General features: G+C 38.5%; 1 protein-coding gene across 1 annotated transcript in view; it reads right to left on the bottom strand.

Moving 5' to 3' along the window:
• The window catches only part of itga9 (integrin, alpha 9), a 91,840-nt gene that overhangs the window by 7,796 nt on the left and 60,956 nt on the right, over positions 1-23,088 (bottom strand). Inside the window, exons 16-23 of the mRNA XM_057848312.1 lie at positions 20,960-21,112; positions 20,242-20,318; positions 16,831-16,978; positions 8,263-8,349; positions 8,090-8,169; positions 4,977-5,060; positions 4,502-4,610; positions 4,320-4,427 (exon numbers count right to left, since the gene is read on the bottom strand). Coding sequence (XP_057704295.1) covers positions 4,320-4,427; positions 4,502-4,610; positions 4,977-5,060; positions 8,090-8,169; positions 8,263-8,349; positions 16,831-16,978; positions 20,242-20,318; positions 20,960-21,112 — 846 coding nt within the window. The remainder of the gene's footprint in view (positions 1-4,319; positions 4,428-4,501; positions 4,611-4,976; positions 5,061-8,089; positions 8,170-8,262; positions 8,350-16,830; positions 16,979-20,241; positions 20,319-20,959; positions 21,113-23,088) is intronic.

Below are 23,088 nucleotides of genomic sequence, written 5' to 3'. Positions count from 1 at the left end.
AGGCATACAAACAGGAAGGATTGTCTCAGGAGGGATTTGTTCGAGGATTCAAGGTAAATATTATATTTTTCGTATCATGCATGCGTGATTGAAGCATTTATTTGCAGGAATTTTCTTCTTTGTTTACACATGGAGGCGGCTAGTTTTCGTAACTGACTTGCCTCATAGTTTACTTTTAACCAAGAATCAATACTGTTTTACGTCCATATCTATATAGAATTAAGGGATTTAAGCATTTATTCACAAGAATTTTCGCCACAAAAGCTCTGTTTACGCCAGGCGGCCACTAGCCTCATTCGCTCACATAGTAGCATTGTACCTCGTCAATATACATAAAACACTAACTGCACGCTTTTTTTTTTGCTTTTAACCAAGAATCGAGACTGTTTTATGTTCGGGGATTTAAGCATTTATTCACAAGAATTTTCGCCAGAAAAGTTTCTTTTACGCCAGGCGGTCGCTAGCCTCATTCGCTAACATAGTAGCATTGTACTTCGTCAATATACGTAAAACAAACGCTAACTGCATGGTTTCTTTGCTTTTAACCAAGAATCGAGACTGTTTTACGTCCATATCTATGAAGAATTCGGGGATTTAAGCATTTTATTCACAAGAATTTTCGCCAGAAAAGCTCCTGTTACGCCAGGCGGCCGCTAGCCTCTTCGCTAACAGTATGTTGTGTATAATGATAATAAAGGGCTATTCTATTCTCTAATAAGTTGTGATTGTATATAGAATGTATTAATAATCTATCTATAAATTGTTTATAATTGATTCTGCATATTTTCCTCAAGTATTAAGTTTCTGATGTCAAATTGAGTGATTTATTAGCTGTTGAAAACTTGAAGTAAATTAAATAAAATAAAAATAAGTTGCTATTTTGGTCAAAACTTATATGTTAAATATTGCTATTGATCCTGAAAATATAGGGGATTATCTCTGCATTTGGTGATTTTTGTGCATCCAGTGTAAAATCAGACTTTTATAGCCATTGTAAGTTATGTGTTATATAAAAAATAATTAATCTGGACTTTATAAGGGAACGACTTTGAATTTTTTGATGCCGCTGCTCACGGAGACTCATATATGCCTAATGTAGCAGCTTTGGTTTTGTAAATATTTGAATTTGAAGTGTTTGAAAATAGGCCCCCTACGCGTCTTGTCAATAGGTTATGAAGTCTATGGCTAGGTTCATAACGCAGGTCTTAATGGACTAATCCGAATCTTTGGGGATTTTCCGACTCTAGTCAGGCATTAACTTGACAGTCCAAACGGGACAGGTCGCATAAAAGTGGACCATTTCAAATCCAATCTAGTTCACTTTCATATGTAGTTAAAATCCAATCAAGGCCACATTTTTCCAGAATGTGGCTGCGGTCTGAACTGTTAAGTCCCCCAAATCGGAATTCATGCAGCAATTACGTCAGCAAAGAGCGAGAGAGACGCAACAGAGCTGTGCATTAGCGCCTAGCTTTAACGCAGCTTTTAGGAAAGTGGCGATATTTCAATTTTGCTATTTCAAGATTGCTTACACGGCCATGAGTCGGGGCAAACTGTCCGTACACGTGTGCGTCATGCACGCACAGTGGGTGCATGCTATCAATCCATATAAACTTTGAATATAAGACTAAACGGGGAGTATTTATGTCAGTTACGTGTCCTGGAAATCAAATTATGATCACCCTAGAATGTCGTTGAGCCAGCATTTGTTTTGATACTCCTGTGCATGCGGGTCAGTTAGCACAGCGCATCTCGGACTACGAGTTAGTGCGCATGCGTGATACTTGAACGGGCTCAATGGACAAAGGCAGTCCGAACGGGCACGCCCCAAAAAAATCGGATATGACGAAAAATCAGAATTGTGCATTAAGACCTGCGGTATGAACCTAGCCTTATTTTCATGTCGGTGGTGACAAAACAGCAAAGGTACCCGTGACCTAGAGCAGGGCGGTAAACCGAAAATTTACCGTTACCGAAATTCTTCACGATGACCGACGTAATTTTGACCATGTTGGTAAATTCGGTAATTTAATAAAAGAAGATATTGTCTTTTCATCCCGCTTTGACTCTGTGTTGTTCGGCTATGTTCATTCCCCTTTAAGAAAGCAGACAGTGTGCTTACGTTTGGAGTCACATGGTTTTCAGGAAGCCAATCAAACAGAAGCCCGGTAGGCTAACGCTAGCAGCTAACGCTAGCGGCTAACGCTACAAGTAAACAGGATGAAGTCGGGCTTAAGTTAGCTTCGCCAAACTTTCACCCAACATTAAGTAAACTCTTGACGGGTTCCAGATAGGGATGGAAAAACCTAGGCTTTCTGAAACAATGAACCACTTTTAAGACAATTGCCCTAAATTGAATCACTGTTTGACACACTGCAAGAGCCCCATCTACTGGATAAACAGTGCACGTTTCTTTTTAAAAGTAAAGTTGACAAATTGCCTCAGCATTACATATCTTCAATAGAATTAAGTGGATGTCGTCTATTTCAACCAGGGGATCGTGTCGTCATTAAGTGTGATTTACACAATTAAAGTTGACCTCTTTAAGCCTGTGTCATTGCTTTTGTCTGTGAAGATGTGTTCAAAGCAGTATTTGTAATACACGACAGTGCTAGTCTTGTAAGTGGCTCGTCCTAGATGACGGGGAGTAACTATGTATTGTTTATTTTTTGTAAAAATTACAGTAAAGTAAGCACAGTGCTTGGGAACAGGAATATTATTTATTGCATACTGTAAGGATTTCCAAAATCATAAGATGTAAATAATTGAGCCGAATAAAAGAAAGGAAAGGTTTGCGAAACATTTTATTTTTTAATTAAGTATAATTTCTGGGGGGCAGGTGGATGTGTCGTATTTGTATTTATTCTAAATATCTAAACGTATGCCACTATCTAGTGTATAACAATGCGGAATGAATTTAATGAAATTCAAGTGATGATATTTTTCAAGTCATACAAGCTGTTATAAATGTTCACACAAGAATTCTTATTGTTTACAAGATTTTTTTTAATACTTAATGTTTAGACTGCATGTGCAATTGTTAAATTGAAAGCTGGTAAATAAATTTAACGAGAAACTTAATTTGTATTCCATGCATTGATTCAAATTTTCAAATTATAAAACAGTTTGCTTGGGCGAATTTATCGTTATTTATCGTTATCGAGGTAAATCTGCTCAATTTATCGTGATACGTACTTAAGGCCATATCGCCCAGCGCTACGCGTGACCTAAAATGATCTGACCCCACTAATTGACCGGGTTTCTCTAGAGGAACATAGGAAGTTTTCCCCAGCATAAGGTCTCTCATATGGAGTGATTTAGAGGGAGCTACTTTACAGCAGAGCCTCCCTTCCCCCTTCTAGAGAATGCTTCTCATTTTGCTCTTCCTTCAGTCTGACCTGAAGCTCTGGAGGTGACACTCACCCATTGTCAGGGGTCTTATGAAATTCCACTTTTTATTAAGAAATCAAAATGCGACTCCATCCAACCCTCAAATAACATCAAAAGTCAAAGTTTGCCAACTTCCTGTGTCCTCTGTTGCCACCCAGCATGCCAGACCGCACATTTACTACATTGCCTTCTTATGTGCTGCCTTCATCCCGCCATTTCTGCTGCAATGATTCATCGGCCCTAAACCTGCTGGATTCTCTTACGGGAAAACGTATTTACACGTCAAATAAGCACGATTGAGGGATTTGCGCAAAAAAAAAAAAAAAAAAAGGAACACATGGGCAGGAGCCAAGAAAGTTGATGTCATTATCCAAACAAATGAATATCTGAAAAAATATATGGCTATAAAGTAGAATTGGGGAAATTTCCGGTGTTCTTTAGGCGACTATTGTAAGGCATTTTTGGTTCCAAACTGGTAACGGTGTGGCGTATTAGCCTGCTCCACAGGTGTCCCTTTCCCATTCCGTGCAAGCTGTCTGATCCCTTAAAAGTGATTCCAGATGGGCTCATGGAGGGTGGGATATAGTCAAACTCTGTCCGCCCATTCATAGTAAATACAATTAACAGCCTGAGCTCCCCCATGATCTACCTCAATGAAAGGGCCAATGTAAGGGTTAAGAAAATATCCAAACCAACTGGGAATATTGCGTTCCTTTATCTAAATGCATAATGTTGTGAAACCAAATGATTGGCCAGCTTCAGTAGCAACATCAACAGTTTGGGCTTTTTGCCTCACACCCAGCTGCGGCACCACAAGATGTCAGAGTGACAATGAAATGGATAAATGAGAGAAAGATGTTGCTGCCTGCAGTTGAATAAACAAGCAAATGATGGTTTGGTCTGGAAATTAAATCACTGTCGCCATCCACCTGTGTTTCAACAATGTGGAACATATCAGCTCCATTGCCAGCCAACCGGTTTGGAATCCTGATATCCACGGTGGAGCCTGGTAGCCGGCTGGGGCCGTTATTTATCACCTGGAACACAAGGAGAAGAAAAGGCATGAAACCACTCTGAAAGCTGAATACATACAGATGACTGCTTGTGTTACCTGGAAAGTCACATTGAGTGGCTGGAAGCTACACTCCATGCCTTGAAGCTGGACAAAGCGTGAGGCATCGATGGAGTTTCCATACACAAAAGAACTCGGTGTCACCACACTGCAGAACCAGGAGGAGTCATGTTTACATTTTTTTACAAGTATGCGATTTATAGCGGTATTAGCTCTATGTGCGCATCCCTGTACACTGTAGTAGTTGAGATAAGAGCCAGATGTGCTGACACCTCCCCTTGGGTTACAGACAGCAGACAGAGCAGCCTTATCACATGTCAAAGTTCTGGTGGATTTAAGCTGTTTTACATCTCTCTCCCTTTCGCCCGGTGATAAAACATTTTGAGATAAGGCCTTTCATGTTGATGTACCCCTCCGGTGTGACTCCCTCGTTTCCTGAGAGCCAGCAGGCGGGCATTCCCGCCACATTGCATGAGCGTTTCTTTTTTTATTTTTTTTATTTTATGGTTCTTACCCAGTAATTGTTGTGTCAGTCTCATGAATCAGCGGGATGGATATATCCAGAATATTGTCCGAGAGTTTGTGCTCAGGATTGGCGCTGCAACAGAGAGGTTATCTAGTTAAATTGTTTGCAACATATTCTAACATTGTAAACCGTAACATTAAATACAATCATAACACAATCTAATAGAATATGTAGTTTGGATGACAGTGTCATCTAATGTGTGGAAGGTGTAAAACTGCAAAGCATCACACTTAAAACGTGTTTTTATTGGTCTGACCCTCTCATGTAAAATAGGTTGGAAACAAAAACAATTAGAGTTATCCAATAATGACTTTTTAACCGATAACCGATATCGTCCAAGTCCACAAATTCGATACCGATATACAGTCGTATGAAAAAGTATGTGAACCTGTTGGAATTTCTCACATTTCTGCATAAAATCACCATCAAATGTGATTTGATCTTTGTCAAAATTAGACAGATGAAAAAACAGTGTCTGCTTTAACTAAAACCACCCAAACATTTATAGGTTTTCAGATTTGAGAGCGGATAATAGGCAAACAAAGACAGAAGGGTGAAAAATAAGTCAGTGAACCATCACATTTAATATTTTGTGCCCCAGTCCCTTTGGCAGCAATAACTTCAACCAGATACTTCCTGTAGCTGCAAATCAGTCTGGCACATTGATCAGGACTATTCTTAGCCCATTCTTCTCTATAAAACTGCTATAGTTCAGTCAGATTCCTGGGATGTCTGGCATGAATCGCTGTCTATAGGTCATGCCAGAAGTTGATTTACTTCTGTGTTTTGGATCATTGTCTTGTTGCAGCATCCATCCTCTTTTTAGCTTCAACTGTCTGACAGACGGCCTCAGGTTTGTCCTGCAAAACATGCTGATAAACTTTTGAATTAATTTTTCCATTCATGATTGCAAGTTTTCCATGCCCTGAGGTAGCAAAACAGCCCCAAATCATGATGCTTCCTCCACCATGCTCCACGGTGGGGATACGTGTTGATGTTGGTAAACAGTTCCATCTTTCCTCCACACATGAAATTGTTGTTACTCTCAAACTATTTTAACTTTGGTTTCATCAGTTCACAAAATATTTTGCCAAAACTTCTGTGGAGTGTCCAAGTGCCTCTTTGTGAACATTAGATGAGCAACAATGTTTTTTTAGACAGCAGTGGTTCCTCCGTGGAGTCCTCCCATGAACACCCATTTTCGCCAAAGTTTTACATATAGTTGATGAGTACATAGAGATATTGGACTGTGCCAGTGATTTCTGTAAGTCTTTAGCAGATACTCTAGGATTCTTTTTTACCTCTCTGAGTATTCTGCGCTGAACTCTTGGCATCATCGTTGGTGGACGGCCACTCCTTGGGAGAGAAGCAACAGTGCCAAACTTTCCATTTGTGGACAACTTATCTGACTGTCGATTGATGAACATCCAGACTTTTAGAGATGGGATATGTATATGTATATATATATATATATATATATATATATATATATATATATATATATATATATATATATATATATATATATATATATATATATATATATATATATATATATATATAGAGAGAGAGAGAGAGAGAGAGAGAGAGAGAGAGAGAGAGAGAGAGAGAGAGAGAGAGAGAGAGAGCGAGAGAGAGAGATGATATCCTTTCCCAGATATACAAATCAACATGATCGCAGGTCTTCAGAAAGCTGTTTTGACCGAGCCATGATGCACATCCGACAATGTTTCTCATCAAGACAATTCTTACCAGGTGTGTGTTTTATAGTGAGCAGGGCAGCTTTAAACCACTAATCAGTGATTGGGCACACACCTGACTTAAATTGTTTGGTAAAAATTGGTTTCAATTGCTCTTAACGTCTCCTTACGCAGAGGGTTCACTTACTTATTTTCCCCCTTCTCTCTTTGTTTGCATGCTATCATCATTAAAATATGAAAACCTATAAATATTTGAGTGGTTTTAGTTAAAGCAGACACTTTCTTTATATCTGTGTGATTTTGACAAAGATCAGATCACATTTGATGGGGATTTTATGCAGAAATGTGAGAAATTCCGAAAGGTTCAGATACTTTTGTGGTCGTGGACTTAACATATTATGGCTAATTGTATTGGGATGCCCCACTGGTGTCTTTACTAATGATAAATATAACAACTTCAAGGTTTTCCAAATAAACATTCTGTGAAAAATAAGAGAACAACTTTAACTGAAGTTATGGAAAAAGTGCCTATATTGCACCACTATATTTATTCTTGAAATCAAAATAGTGCAAATATCATTTTTTGGGGATCAAATACAAGTGCAAAGTTCCAATAATGCACTTATTCCTTGCTCAATTTGTGTGTGGGTACAAAAATCGGCAGATAGTGAACAAATCCAGCAAGTCAGACGCTGGAGTAAAGTTGAATTGGCTTTACTGTGGTCATCTTTCTTTTGACAAGAGCACAGATTCTTTTTTTTTGTAAAACTGAAAACAACAAAACATTGTGTCAATAATATGAAATCAAGTCACGAAACAAAGCAAAGTATACACCACGTGTCAATTTGAAGAGCAACAGGTGGTATAGCTTGCAAGCAATGAAAAAATGTAACCACATTTTACCACAAATGCAAACAAAACTAAATATACACATCTACAATATGCTACACAATGCTCATGAAAATAAAACAAAGGAAGAATACAACTTACAAGTGATGCTTGTATAAGGCACAACGTGGTGAGATGGCAAGAACTCTTATGGTAAACTGACTGCAGACGTTAGCTCGTCCATTTAACTTTATCAATCCGCAATGAGCTCGCATCGACATATTATTACATCAGCAGAAAGTGCTGGAACTTATCAAAACTAATTACACCTAATCGCCAGCAGGGGGCAACAAAACACCAGAACCACAGGCAGGCAATAAGTGGACATGACAACACTGCCATATGCATATTGGCCCAAAACCGATAATGAAAAACCGATATTATTTTAAAATGGGTTATATCTGCTAACCCCATAATATTGGAAAACTCTAATAATAATAAACATTTTTGATATTCTTTTCCTTTATATTTATTGTGTAGGTGCGCTAAAAGAAATGCCAGGTAAGAACAAACCTCTTTGCTTGCACCAAAAACTGCAGTGTGTCATTTTCCCCAGAGAGCTGACTTGTGTCAAAAAGAACTGCAAAATGGTACTGAAGAAGCAAGCACAGATAGTGAGTGTAGTGATTTTTTTTTTTTAGCAAATTCTAACACCAGGAACTTGATCCCAGCTTGCTTGGACCTACCTTCGTCTGAGCTCTCATGAAGGGAAATCCCACGCTGCATCGGAGGAAGTCCAATTCGACAAGTTCACAGGAAATGCCCTTCTCTTCCTGCAAAAAGAGAGATAGAACACGTAAGTAGGGGGAGCCAGACGGACTGGAGACGGCATAAGTAACATGGGAATTGCAAAAAGGAAGCCACTGTATAGACAAGACTAATCATGACTGAGCAAACACTTCCAATAACAGGTGAAGTTTGTCAGTGGAAGCATGTGTACATTATAAAGGCACCAGTGTTGAAACACCTGCTCATTGCACTTACATGAAGTGAACTTGAAAAGATCCGGCAAGACTACAAAGAGGTCTTTTTGTTTATTTGTTAAGAACAATTGTGAGGTCATTCCGAATAGATGGTCTCTTTAAAGGGAACCTCAGACTTAAAGACTTGTAGGCTCTAATAAGTCATAATTGTTCTTTGACTAAAATATGTCATTAGAAGCACATAAAATATTGCCATTGATTTAAAAATCTATAATATTTAGTACATGTTTTGACCTACGGAGGGCGCCATGTTTTATGCATGCAATGGATGCTCGGGGTGATGACATAGTTTGTCACTGTCACAAGACGAACACTACCAGTGCTCTGCAAAAACCTCCGACACGGCGAGACATCCAACACATGCGCACAGCAGCTAAAAGCGGTGAGTTCTTACTATTTGTGTTTTTATTGAGTTTTTTATTACCTTTTCATTGCCTCAAAATACTTTTTGCATGCGTTACCCTCTCATTCTTTTAAGCATTTTGTTTTTTTTTGTGGTAGCTTTAAAGCAGATTGTTGAACTGTTGACCACATTAGTCACGTAGTGTATTTAAACTAACCTTATTTGATGTTGCCACGTTTAAGTATTATCTTAAGGCATCCTTAGTATGTTCTGCCTGTTTGCATCTAAACAAAACAAGCTAAAAGCGCACGGTACCAGTGTTTCCCCTTGGATTTTTTGAAGCTGCGGTGGTGGGCTGCATCGGAGTCGGACTACCTCACGCAAAAAAATGAATTTTTTTTTTCACATTTTGCTTCCCAAAAAGAACCATAACAAAGAGGCTAATGTCGTAGCTCTCAGCTACGGTTCATGTACGTAAGCTGTGTGTGCGTAGCTGATTACAGTTACATTACCCTATGTAACAATACGACTGTTTTTTCTCGTAACAATAGTATGACTTACATTTCGTAGTCCTTCTTTTTCCTTTTATTTGGCCTTAATATGTACTATATTAACACAACAATAATAGTACTTCTGTTAATGGACCAATGGCGTAGGTTTGCATAGGGACGTTAGGGACATAACACTAGGAACTTTTCAGGATGCTCAAATTGTCCCCACCAAATTTTAATCAACCTTTTTGCATTATATAATGAGTTCAGTTATAGAGGTCATTTAGATTGTCTTCACATATTTTGTAAGGATAGAATTGACCCTACCATTATGAAGTGAATTACTTTCATTATGTTCAGACTTACACTGACACCATTTTTTCCCCCTCAAACGCACGTTTGATTGGCAGATGACTAAATTCCCTTGTTTTCAATCTACTAGAAATAAGTGAAATGATCTGCCAGTGCCTTAAGTAAATTTTACTCAGATTTCTTGAAATAAGATTATTTTCAGACAGCTGTTTTTTAACACACATATTTTAAGCAAAAAAAAAAAAAAAAAAAGAAGCTTTTTTTTCGTCAGGAATGTTCTTAATTCAACAAGTGATATCGTTCAAAACATTATTTAAACGCATTTTTCCCCTTGAATTTCGTGGACAATGACCAACCTTTAGATGTATAGGCTAAAGTAAATTGAATAATCTGACCCATTAATCTCTAAACTAGTCTTTAACACTCAAAACGAGATGGAGAAAATTATTCGAATAGATTTCAGAAAAATCATCTTGTTAAAACGTTCTAAATTTGCAGTGTGAGAGTTGGTATGTCAATACAGATTTATTTTTGCATTGATAATTTAGCCTATCAATTAATTAGGTTCAAATTGGTGGTGAGAAATGTAGCCCTGACCCCCGTTCACCCAATCTGTTGGGTCTTATTACGGTAATGTCCGTCCCCAGCTAAAAGTGTACATGCAGGTTATGCTGTTATATCGTCCCTACCAATATTGAGACCAAATCTACGCCCTTGTAATGGATCCATTTCAAAGAGTAGGGGGAAATTCTACTTGCCGTGTAAGAGAGATTTGCTAGTTTTGGTGAGAAGGTGAATATTTTGTTGTTGTTGTTGTTCGTCAACTCCATTTCCACACAAACGCACATTGAGGTACCAATTAGCTCAGCAAGGAGAATTAATTTTTCAAGTGTCCCAGAGCTCGCGAAACTTGAATGAAAAGACCGCATTTATCAAGGTTTCGTCAGTCGTGATTGCGTATATCCGTCCGCCGAAACAGCCTGGTAGCAGATATATTAAGTACGCCTGCCCGTCTGCTATTGAACGCGTTGTTGATTTTAGCGTGGCAGCGTTTTCCCCGCCTCTCGGCGCAATTTCGTTCAGACTTGCCGTTCCGTCCAAGGCGGCCGTCCACTGCTTACTTTCGCCGAAAAGTCTGATCCAAAATACTGTAATGCCCCGGATGGGGGGAAGAAGGAGAGGAGTCTGTATTGGCTTACCCACTTTATTGTGACAACAATAATAAAGAAAAACAATAACAAAATAACAGCGGGCTTCTATGACATGCGACTGCTATCTCGCTTCCCTCTACGTCACAGCTCCTCGTCAGAATGTCTCCTCGCAGAGTTACGGACATTACAATACACAATGAATAGGTTGCCACTGAACCCTTTACACTAGGCTGCCGCTAGTTTGAAATGGCCTTAATTTGTATTTTTTTTTTCAAACATCTTTTTGCACGGCGTGGCGACTTTTATATTGGTGTGGCTGTGCCACAATAATAAATATGTATGGGAAACCCTGGGTAGTATTTTGGGTGTCAGATCCGCCTCTTGTAGCACGTTTCGCCAGTGTAGCACATTTTGTCAGAACAACGGTTTTGTTCTACTCTCATCTTGTCTCATCCCGTCTTTCCTGTTCATTTTGCTTTTGCCGCTTGTTTTGTAAAATACTGACAGTGCTGTCATGCTCATTAATGCTCCTCTCGGGTTCAAATTGAATGGGCTGAACAGATGATATGTTTATGTCACTAGAGTCGTACTCTGGAAGCCCTGCAGCGTGACACAGTGACGTCACCGTCCTGCGATGTCAACAACAACAATGACCTACTAGTTAAACTAATTTTTCAAATTGTATAAAAACGAAAACATCAAGAGGTTTTAATATCAAATTATTTTAACTCATAATAATGTTTATATTTTAAGAACTACAAGTCCTTCTATCCATGGTTCCCTTTAAAAATTGTTATAATTTTGTTCAAGTTGTTTGTGTTGTTTAACTTTAAGATATTTACATTTAGATGTTCACATTCACATCTAACAATAACAATTATTTTGTCCTCAATCAAAATTCAAGTCCCACCCCTATAGCAGTGTGGCATATGTAATAGCCAGTCAGACATTATGCTGCTGATACCTGTGCATGTAATGTGCACCGTCTAGCCACAACAGTATTACCTCTTGCGCAGCATGATGTTATCCAATACAAAGTGATGTCAAATATTCTGACTTTACAAAGATAATACTGCGCACCAGTTTTGATGGAGAGATTGAACAAGTGATCATAGTGTTGTGGCTGGTAGGTTTATATTCTTAAAGATTGTTTGATTTCATACATGTTCTATATTGTACAAAGAATGTACAAAGCGGAGATGGTGCGCGCACACACATCCACTAATCTTGGCGGGTGGGTAAATTGGCCAAGTTCCAGACTGTGTGTTTGGAAGCTTGTCTAAACAATATGGAGCTCCACCGGCTGCACTGTGTAAACATTCAGGCTCTGACCTTGCGAGCAGTGAGGAATACTTTGAGCGAAAGGTTCACGGGGAGGCTTTCGGCCGAGCTTGTGTTGTGGGAGCAAGAAAAAGGCCAGAGAGACACAACTGTTCGCATCCGGAACATTCTGCTGGAGGTCAGACTTGGAAGATGTCTGAATACAGTATTTTTTCTGAAGTTTAAACAAGCCTTTTGAACAAATTTTCAAAAATGATAAGCGAAGGTGGGTAGTAACGCGTTACTTTTACTTGACTAACTTTTAAAGAAAAATGCACTTCTAAGAGTAGTTTTACTCAGCCATACTTTTTACTTTTACTTGAGTAGATTTGTGAAGAACGCTAGAAAACACTACTCTTACTCCGCTACTTTGGGCGACACTAATCATTGAATTTTTCCTCTTTATTCTACATATTAGATTAGATTTTTTTCCCCAGAGATGCCAACAGTGGCTCTAACAGTTTAACCAACGAGACGTGGCAACAATAATCACATGACTTCATTATACCAAACAGACTCAAGCTTGCCGTTCTATGATCACGCTGGCCTGTTCAATCACGTGGCATCTTTAAAGCACCGTAAAAAATTAAGTATTTAACATAGAGCTCTTGTAGGCGCTTGCCAGTCCCGAATAGTCATTCAATAGAACGGCATTTGCAGAAATTCGGGTTGCATCCCCAGCTTAGGAACAGAACTCGTTTGTAACTACGTTCGGGACTGCCTGTATTTACGATTCAACGATTCAAGCTAGGAACTATTTTCTTTGGACGAATGATGCTTCGGTTCTGTTGTTTTTTTTCCTCTTGCCAGATTTTTTTTTGTATTTCTTTCGCTTACTGTGGTTAAGTAATAGGTTATAGTACAGTATAATAATAGCAGTTCGTATCTATAACTTTGTGCTGAGAAAAAAAAATATTGTTTGAAAAAAATCCAACATCATAAGCAGTTACTCACAATGTTACCCATTACTTGAGTATTTTTTTTCGCCAAATACTTTTTTACTTGTACTTGAGTACATTTTTTGGTTGACTACTTTTACTTTTACTTGAGTAATATTATTTTGAAGTAACGCTACTCTTACTTAAGTACAATTTTTGGCAACTCTACCCACCTCTGATGATAAGCCAATAAGCTACATGGGGTAGACAAGAGTTACTAGAGCTGGGCAATATTACTGGTATATTGTGATACAAAGTGACAAAATAAACTAGCTGAAAATTGTTCACAGTAGCATATAATAAAGAGAATTCGTTAAGCTTTTTTAAATTTTTTATTTATTTTTAAAAACTTTTTCTTTCATTTATCTGTAAATATTAAAAAAAAAAAAAAGTTGACAAACATTGCCAAATATATTGCAATATTCCTTTGTCATATTCGATCATATTGCGATACGCTCTAAGCCGCAACCCCCAGTCCTACTGGTGACAAAGTATTTGCCAATACTTTCTTCGGTTTTGCTGATCGAGCAGGGTGTGGGAGTCTACTTTCTCTTCATTAACGCAACTGAAATAAGCACTGCTTTTTTCATGGAGAGGTGGGGGCATCCAAGCACAACTGGCAATGATGGAATTTCCTCCATTTCCTGTACTCCTCTGTACAAACACCACCCATCCCGTGAGGCTGTGCATGCAGTGCACTAGGGAAAGGAGGCTTGTTTACTCATCACCCACCTGGCGGCCCTTGAGCGAGAGCAGAGCACAGACATGTGCAGTGAACTGCCTTTATGGGGCGCGCAATGACAGGTCTGTTTGTTCAGCACTTCTTCACTGTATGTCTTTTTACATACTTTCTCTGGCCTCACGTGCGCACGCACTCTCAGGCCCGTTAAGTGTCATAGAACTGTTTAGTGTTCATGAGTGTCATACCAAACTTCTAATGGAGGAAGCACATCAGGATGACAATAAACAGGTGCTATTGCTTTTTTTGGGGGTGTCGCCTCAGTCTTAGAATGTGTAAACATTTGGGTTTACATGGTTGTTGTATTACCAGACTGGTGTCATGATCCAATCATAGAGTCAAGTACGTGTGGCCATTTACAATGACCACTAAATGCTATCTAACAAAAATAAGCATCTCGAAATTTAGAGAGCTTTGTTGGAAGTTGCACAGCTGGAGACAATGTAAACATGAAGAGGCATAGATTTGTCGATCTCTTTACTAACTATCTTAATATATATAGTACTTGAATCACAAATAGGGTTTCAGACCATCCCTTGAAAAACGGAATTGTCAGGTATACTGAAACAAAAGTATTAAGCTTACAAGAGACGCACTTTGTCCCGTATTATCATGAAAAGTGATAACAGTGTATTTGTAGAATGAACGAGTACTGATATGGTGTTTTTCAAGAATATGTAGGGCAGTGGTCCGCAAACTACGGCCCGCCTCCACATTTGGTCCGGCCCCCTGAACAATTTTTTTTTTTTTCTCTCTCAATAGTGTTATTTATTTCCTGGCTTTTTTCTGTGAAGAACCCAGAGAGGGTTATTTGGTTATTTTCTATTTAATTAATAGTGTTATTATTATATGATATGATATGATATGATATAATATGATATATGATATGATATTATATTATGTTTTTTGCATTGAAATTAGACTGAAAAAGAGGGGGTTGTCTTATATTCGCGGTCTAGACGTTATACCCATTCATGACACTAGATGGCGCCAGATATCGTTGAAGCGATGTTCTGTCATGACAGATCTCAGCGACTCTCAAGTTTAACCAGTTTGCATTATTTTATTGCAATGTTTTTCCGTATTCAGTTTTTTTTTTAAGACTGCAGTTACAGTTAGACGTCACGTTGATGGTTAATGCAGGTATTGCAATTTTGTTGTTTTATCACAATAGATTGTTTTATTTACATTTCAAAAACCAGAAGCCATTCATTTACGAATGTGATTGTACTTTAGTTGACATATTTAAATGTTCAGATATTAAGATTTGAATAAGGCAAAATAACATGCTTTTTCTCTCAAATATATCGTTATATCAGATGTACTGTATTTATTTTCTGTATAAAAATTAATTTGGTGTTCAAAAAGTCTTTTTTCAAACTTGAGTCTTGAAAAAGAGGGGGTCGTCTTATAAGCAGGAACGTCTTATAGTCAGGCCAATACGGTAATATCTTTTAAGAACTGAAAGCCTTTCTAGCCGTGGTTCCCTCCAAGGGGGTAAATTATACAGTTTTAAATTTAGCATGACGGATTTTAATTTTATTGTACTATTTTTTGTATTAAAGATACATAGCTGATAATTATTGTTTTTCATGTGCTTATATCAATCAAATATGTACCTAATTCAGTTTTGAGTAAAATTATTATAATATAATTATAATTGGGGGAAAAAAAACACCTTTCACATACAAAAAAATAATTAATGGGTTACAGTTATTGGGCTCTACCAATGAGGTGTCACTTTTTTTTCCCAAGGAGTTGGCAACCCTAATCACAAACCAAGCAAGCATGATCGTCCAAGGATTTTAATAATGCACAACTACTTGGCCACGAGTTTAGGATTATATATTTTTTGCTTTAAAAAGACTCCATCCAAATGAAATAATGTTGATTTAGTTAAGCGACTTCTATCATTTTATTTTTAGCTTAGCCTGCCATTTTCAAAGCAGCTTGATTCCCAACACTGCTATTAACATTAGCATTTTATCTTTGAACAAATTCCACTGACAAAGCGTGCCATTCAGAGTATAATGTATTTAGTTGATGATCATGATTGTAATTGGCTTAAAAGGGGAAGAAATGCTCATTTTCAAGAATTAATTGAAAGGAGGGACTGAAAGTAGCTCCCAGCAGTGTTGTCCAAGCAATTGGCTTCCACAGCTTTTTGACAGCTTTCATTGCAAGAACAACAGTCAGCTAAGACCCCTCACTCTTAAATCTAAAGGGTAGACAAGTTCATGCTGGGTTTACTGGAGGAAATTGCCTCTGGGGAAGATGGAAAGTTGCTCGACTTAAAAAAAAAAAAAAAAAAAAAGAAAATAAGCACATGGAAAAGCACATATCATCACTTCGGTCTTCTCCGGTAGTAATTAGAAATGTTTGAAAGAGTACTAAATCTGATCGATGGCTAATCTGTCACTACTGTTTTCTCTGTGCGGCGCGTCACACAGGTTCGTTCATCAGATGTAGCTTTGTGAAAGCTGCTAATCTGATGAATGATGTCAGCAAGAATTTTATGTCTTCTTCATTGCACATTATTAGATGTGAGCTTTTAATCATCACTTAAGTCATGTGGTCCTGTGTAGTATCCAAAAAGTGAACGTATAGGACGTCTCTGTGAGCGAGAAGACTTGCTTGCTTCCTCTTTCAACTGATGTAATCACAGGGAGATGTTGCCACTGGGAAAACCATTTGCATTTAAGAAAATCTTTCCCCCAGGTATCACAGGAGATGGCAGCGGTTGAATTTTATTGTAAAGGTGACATCATGATGAATTTCCATGAGTGCTCTAATCAATTTTATATGATACAGTGCAGCACTATGAGTTTTAAAGATGTCTGAAGCAACATTGGAATATAAAGCAGGTGCCCACATATGTGATCATCAGCTTATTTTATGGAAGTCAACATTTTTACAGGGTAAAACAAAAAAGGGGAAACGGCAAATCTAATAAAACATTGTCGGGCAAGAAACTAACCTTCTGCCAGAAGTTGATATAGAAAATCTCTCGGGAGAAGTTGAGATAGACGTTGGTGTCATATGCGTCATCTCCAGCGTTGGAGATGGTCAAGTTCAAGGAGACATTCCTGACTCCTCCCAGGGCCAAATGGGGCCTGCTGTGTGTCCTGATTGGAACAGAATGTAAACAGTTTTTCTCAGCCGATAAACTATTGTCTCAACAAATCTGAGCAATGTCACATGAATGGATATTAACTCCTGAAAAACTACAACGTTAGGTAGACCAAAATATGACTGACATACAATAAAAGAGCAACAAACAGTATTGTTTTCTTTTATAAAGATAATACAATAGTTCACTTTGAATTTGCATTGTCAGATGTGTCTAAAATAAATTTAAAGTAGAGTTGTGCTCTACTTTCAAACGTCTCTACATACGGAATATTCAGGTTACAACTACGGATGTCCCGATCACATATTTTTGCACCCGAGTCCGAGCCACCTGATTGTGAGAATCTGCCGATACCAAATCTGTATCTGATTACCGACAAAAAAAGTGTTGTTCAAAAAAAAAAAAAAAAAAAAGTCTTAAACATGTTACTGCCCTCTGTGCCGCCTTCATAATGTGAATAATTTTTTTAAAACAAGATAACTTAGAAAAATGCTTGTCTTTATTAAATGCTTCATTGAGTGAGTCGAATCAAATCCGATCACGCTGCTGAGAACAGCCGCTCACTTAGAATGGGTTCAGACCGCAGGTCTTAATGCACGAATCAGATTTTTTCGTGTTTATCCGACTCAAGTGAGGCATTAACTTAACGTTCTGGGTCACTACGTGGTTTTAATCCGATTTGGGGCACATTTTTCAAGAATGTGATGGCGGTCTGAACTGTCAAGTCTCCCAAATCGAAAATTCATGCCACAATTACGTTAGAACAGAGTGAGAGGCAAGACGGCAGCGATGTAGCCGTTCATTAGCGTTAGCACCTAGCTTAAACTCGGCTTTTACTACGCAGGAGGCAGGCTTGACCACAATCATAAAAAATACAATGAAGAAAAGGATAAGCCTTATAATGATCGGTTTCTTACTGTGCGCCAAATGAGCAATATTTCAGTATTGCTCACATGGCCGAGTCAGGGCAAACTGACGCACACACATAAAGATTATGTGTGTGCATCATGCACACACAATGCATAGCTATTTGCGCATTATGCATGCTTCTGTGCATGTGGGTCAGTTTGCTCAGCGTGTGTCATACTGCGAATTAGTGCGCATGTGTAATACTTGAATGGGCTCAATAGACAAAGGCAGTCAGAATGGGCACGCCAAAAAAAAGATATGACAAAAAATCGGAATGGTGCATTAAGACCTGCAGTATGAACCTAGCCTTAGACACACACAATGAGTTGTCAGATCACACTACCGCGAGAGTTTAACAAGCTAAACGATGATTAGTGCATTCGGCGCCTTTGAAGGTAGTGCTCCCAAGGTACTCTGGCAACATCAGAGCTTCATCCCCTGTCAATCAACGTTAACTTTAACAAGCAAAATCCAGTACACTGCTGACCAAGTAAAGCAGCAGGAGGGAGTGGGAGAGGCTGTACGAGCATGATGCAGAAAAACTCATATTTCTTTCAATTAAAAACCCGATCCTTTTCACCCGATTTCGATCCTCTGATAAATGGCGCCATTGGCCCGGTTTCCGATCATGTGACTGGATCGGGATATCCCAAGTTACAACACGCCACAACGGGAAAACATTGCCTCTTGCTACAAAAGAAATTTCAGAATACAAAAGCCGGAAAAATACAGTAAAAATACAGTATGCGCTGCGACTCGCAACTCCCAGAGTTTACTGAACTTATTAACATACTGATAGCTGCTCTGCCAGTGGCTATTGCCTAGAATCTTTCTGGCATCCAATTGGCTAAGAGGGACCGCTACTGTGTGTGTATGTGTGTATCCTAGCATCCTCTTATTTGCTCCTCTGGCAATGAGGTGTTCCAACAGCTTTATGCTTTACATCAGGGGTCCCCAAACTTTTTCCTGCGAGGGCCACATGACTTTTCCCTTCTCTGATGAGGGGCCGGGGTCAGTTTGTAACAGAAAAAGTGTGACCATTGCAGGAGTGCCTAAATGTAAAAAATTATTGTTTTTGAGAAAGCCACAATCAAATAACCCTTTCTGGATTCTTCACGGAACAAAAGTAAAAAAATAAATAAATAAAAAATAAAAAATTATATAATATAATAATAAAAATAAAAAAAACACTATTAATTTAATAGATAATAACCAAATAACCGTCTCTGAGTCCTTCACAGAAAAAGGCCAGGAAATAAATAACACTATTGAGAAAAAAAAAATTTCAAAATGCTCTCTGGGACAAAATGTGAAGGCGGGCCGTATCCGGCCCAGGGGCCTTAGTTTGGGGACCCCTGCTTTACATCATGCACAACTCTCATTTTATGTTTATTGTGCAATTATCTAATTGCAACTTGTATTTGTTACATGTGTTGGTACATTTTTAAGCTTTATAAAAGATTTATGTCAGAATTTTGGGGGCCTTGGAACAGATTAGGGCATTTACATGGAAAATGCATCTCTATATACATCCATATGAAACTACATCCAGAAACATTTAATTTTGTAATTAGAGCTACCACTGTATAAATTAACATTGTGTTTGTTACTGTGGCTTTAGTTCACACTGTTGTAGGACCCTTTTTTATTTTTTTAAAATTTTTTTATTTATTTATTTATTTTAAATTTAGATGTATTGAAAGACAGCTCAGTATGACGCAAGATTGCAAACAACTTCAACAAGGAACGAACTCTATAACACTGAGGCAGTGCTCGAAAAATCTAAAACTTTTTTTGGTGATCTCTTTTGTAGGATACCATAACACATCACATATAGTTTAATGAATGCCATTTTTTGCTTGAATTTATTGTTTGAACTAAGACACACAACGATAAAATGAATCGTTTCTGGAGGTGTCTAATATTCTTGCATGCCAACAGGTGGTTTCCACTTATGTAAAAGAGAGAGGTTGAAAGTAAGAAAACATCTGCGTGAGCATTGGAATAAAATTTCCACAGTTCCATAAATAATATAAATGAAAAAAAAAGAACATGTGAAGAGAAGTTAGCATAAAATATTATGCTATTATAGGAAGAGTGCTTCATTAAATTCAAGTTGTTCAAATTTTATCATTTAAAAATTAAAATCAATGACGACTAAAAAACTCACTGAATGTTCATAAAGTAATACACCATAAAAACAGGGAACTCCCTGTGCATGGAAAAACACATGGATATCCTCCAAGCATGCGTCATGGACCCACACCCACAGGGCTGATGTGTCCGCTTTTCAAAAAGGGCTAAAACAGAGACTGGATGTGAACAATGAGGCCGTAGCTTTGTATTTACCCAGAAAGCAACAGCTTCCCATGGAGACGTAGGTCTGCAGCGCAGTCATCTGACAGGCAGTTCTTCTCAAACCAAGTCTGAAAGGGAAACGAAAAGTTCACAATGACTTCCTTTTCAGTCTAGGGGGCAGTGTTGTGTTGATGTTGGCCTGCCGTCAATAGAAAGGTTAGGCTATTTTTTCCCCTTTCCATCAGTTTTTTTTTTTTTTAATGTTGCAGCTAAATCACATTGGAAGAGTTTAAACCAGAAAATTGAATTTCAAGTTATTTATGAATTTCAGATGAATCTTATTTGTAGATGTTTAATAGTGGAAATCCATTTTTAAAGACATTTAGCCCATTTCGGAAACAGATGGGTCAGGTTAGAGGTGGTGACAGTTATAATAAATCATTCTGTCTCTTGGATTCCACTCAAGAAAATCTCATATGAGTTATAATTAAATGGGATCCACCACATCATTGGAATCTTAATTTGTGCTTCCGAGTTCTTTTGTGATTCAATTAGTGCTGACAACATATTAACATTACGCTTATATGCATAATTGGCAAAAGGGTTCCCCTCCTAATATTATTTATTTAATGTTCATTTATTCTTTTATGGACAGGAATAAAATCTGTTTGTAATTTGGTGAAAACCATAATAAAATCCCCTTAAATCAGCCTGTAAAAGCCACAACAAAGCTCGCCACAGAATGCCAATTTTCTTAAGTGTCTTGTACCTCATTCCTAACAGCAATCTTGTTTCCCTTCCTCCAGCGTAGCACTGGGGTGAGTGCAGGCAGGTCTTGCTCCTGGTGTCCGCCTAATACATGCTTCCCTAGGCTGTATGCCACCTCAAATGTGATGGCTGTGAACACGTCTTTAACATCCTTCTGTAAAAAGCACAAAAGGCAGTTGCTGTGATTTCTGCTCCACCAGAAAATACAAGTTGGATGCATGTCGACTCATGAAAAGGAAGAATAAGGAATTGTTGTTAATTGTTAGTGACACCCCCCTTTGTTTTGAATATTGGTACATAAACCCAACATGCAATCCACATCAATGACTGCACTGAATGCTTGCAAAACAAGATAATTTTTATTTCATCGCTCTTATTGTCCGATTTACGCACCTCATTGAGACACAACTTACTGAAAATAACGAAAGGGGGGCCATAGACTTCACTATCAGTTGACGAGACAGCTCCTACAGACATTGTGCCACTGCTTCCCTTAGGGGGCCAGGCCAGGCACAGCGTTGTGGCAGCTTTCACTACGATAACTCAAACACACGCTGCGTTCTAACGTCGGATTTAGGTGGAAACTGGACGAAAGTTTTAGTGCATAAAAGACGGCAGGAGTGTCTCAAAAGTTATTTGGTCGAGGATTAGAGGTAATCATTACAGTGCTGGCCAAAAGTATTGGCACCCCTGCAATTCTGTCCGATAATGCTCAATTAAGCATAGAAAATGATTGCAATTACAAATGCTTTGCAATAAAAACACGCAAAAGAGAATGAAAAAAAAATTAAATCATTATCATTTTACACAAAACTCCAAAACGGGGCCGGACAAAAGTATTGGCATCCTTAGCCTAATACTAGTTAGCACAATCTTTAGACAAAATAACTACGAACAACTGCTTCCGGCATCCATCAATGAGTTTTTTTATAATGCTCTGCTGGAATTTTAGACGATTCTTCTCTGGCCAACTGCTCCAGGTCTGAGGTTTGAAGGCTGCCTTCTCCAAAGTGCCATTTTCAGATCTCTCCACAGGTGTTCTATGGGAGTCAGGTCTGGACTCATTGTTGGCCACTTTAGAAGTCTCCAGTGCTTTCTCTCAAGCCATTTTCTAGTGCTTTTTGAAGTGTGTTTTGGGTCATTGTCCTGCTGGAAGACCCATGACCTTTGAGGGGGGACCCAACTTTCTCACACTGGGCCCCAAAACATCAGGGAACCTCTGCCATGTTTGACTATGGGGACTGTCTTCTTTTCTTTGAAGGCCTCATTTCCCCCCCCCGTAAACTCTATTTTCATGCCTTTTCCCAAAAAGCTCTACTTTTGCCTCATCTGACCAGAAATCATTCTTTCAAAACATTTTTGGCTTACTCAGGTATGTTTTGGCAAACTCCAGCCTGGCTTTTATATGTCTTTGGGTCTGAAGTGGGGTCTTCCTGGGTATCCCTTTTTATTCAGACGCCGACGGAAAGTACGGGTTGACACTGTTGTACCCTCCGACTGCATGACAGCTTGAACTTGTTTGGATGTTAGTCGAGGTTCTTTATCCACCATCCGCAAAATCTTTCATTGAAATCTCTCGTCAATTTTTCTTTTCCGTCCACATCTAGGAAGGTTAGCCACAGTGCCATGGGCTTTACACTTATTGAGCACGGTAGACACAGGAATATTCAGGTCTTTGGAGATGGACTTGTAGCCTTGAGAGTGCCCATGCTTCCTCACAATTTTGCTTCTCAAGTCATCAGACTGTTCTTTGGTCTTCTTTCTTTTTTCCATGCTCAATGTGGTACACACAAGGACAAAGGACATAGGTTGAGTCAACTTTAATCCATTTTAACTGACTGCAAGTGTGATTTAGTTATTGCCAGCACCTGTTATGTGCTACAAGTAAGTAACAAGTAAAGATAGTAAAGATAATTACAGACCTATTGCCCTGGCCAGTGTGCTCTCTAAGGTTCTAGAGTCAATCATACTGGGTAGAATTGTTTCATTTATTTCGACAAGCGACAGTCAGTTCGGGTTTAAAAGGAAACATGGAACCAACATGTGTATATTTGCTCTGAAGGAGCTATTATTTAAATATTGAAGCCTAAACTCAACAATGTTTTTATGCTTCATTGACTCATTGAAAGC

This window comes from Corythoichthys intestinalis, chromosome 10, assembly GCF_030265065.1.
Source record: "Corythoichthys intestinalis isolate RoL2023-P3 chromosome 10, ASM3026506v1, whole genome shotgun sequence".
NCBI lineage: Eukaryota > Metazoa > Chordata > Actinopteri > Syngnathiformes > Syngnathidae > Corythoichthys > Corythoichthys intestinalis.
The sequence above is the reverse complement of the archived record's forward strand: the minus strand, read 5'-3'. Positions and strand labels throughout refer to the sequence as shown.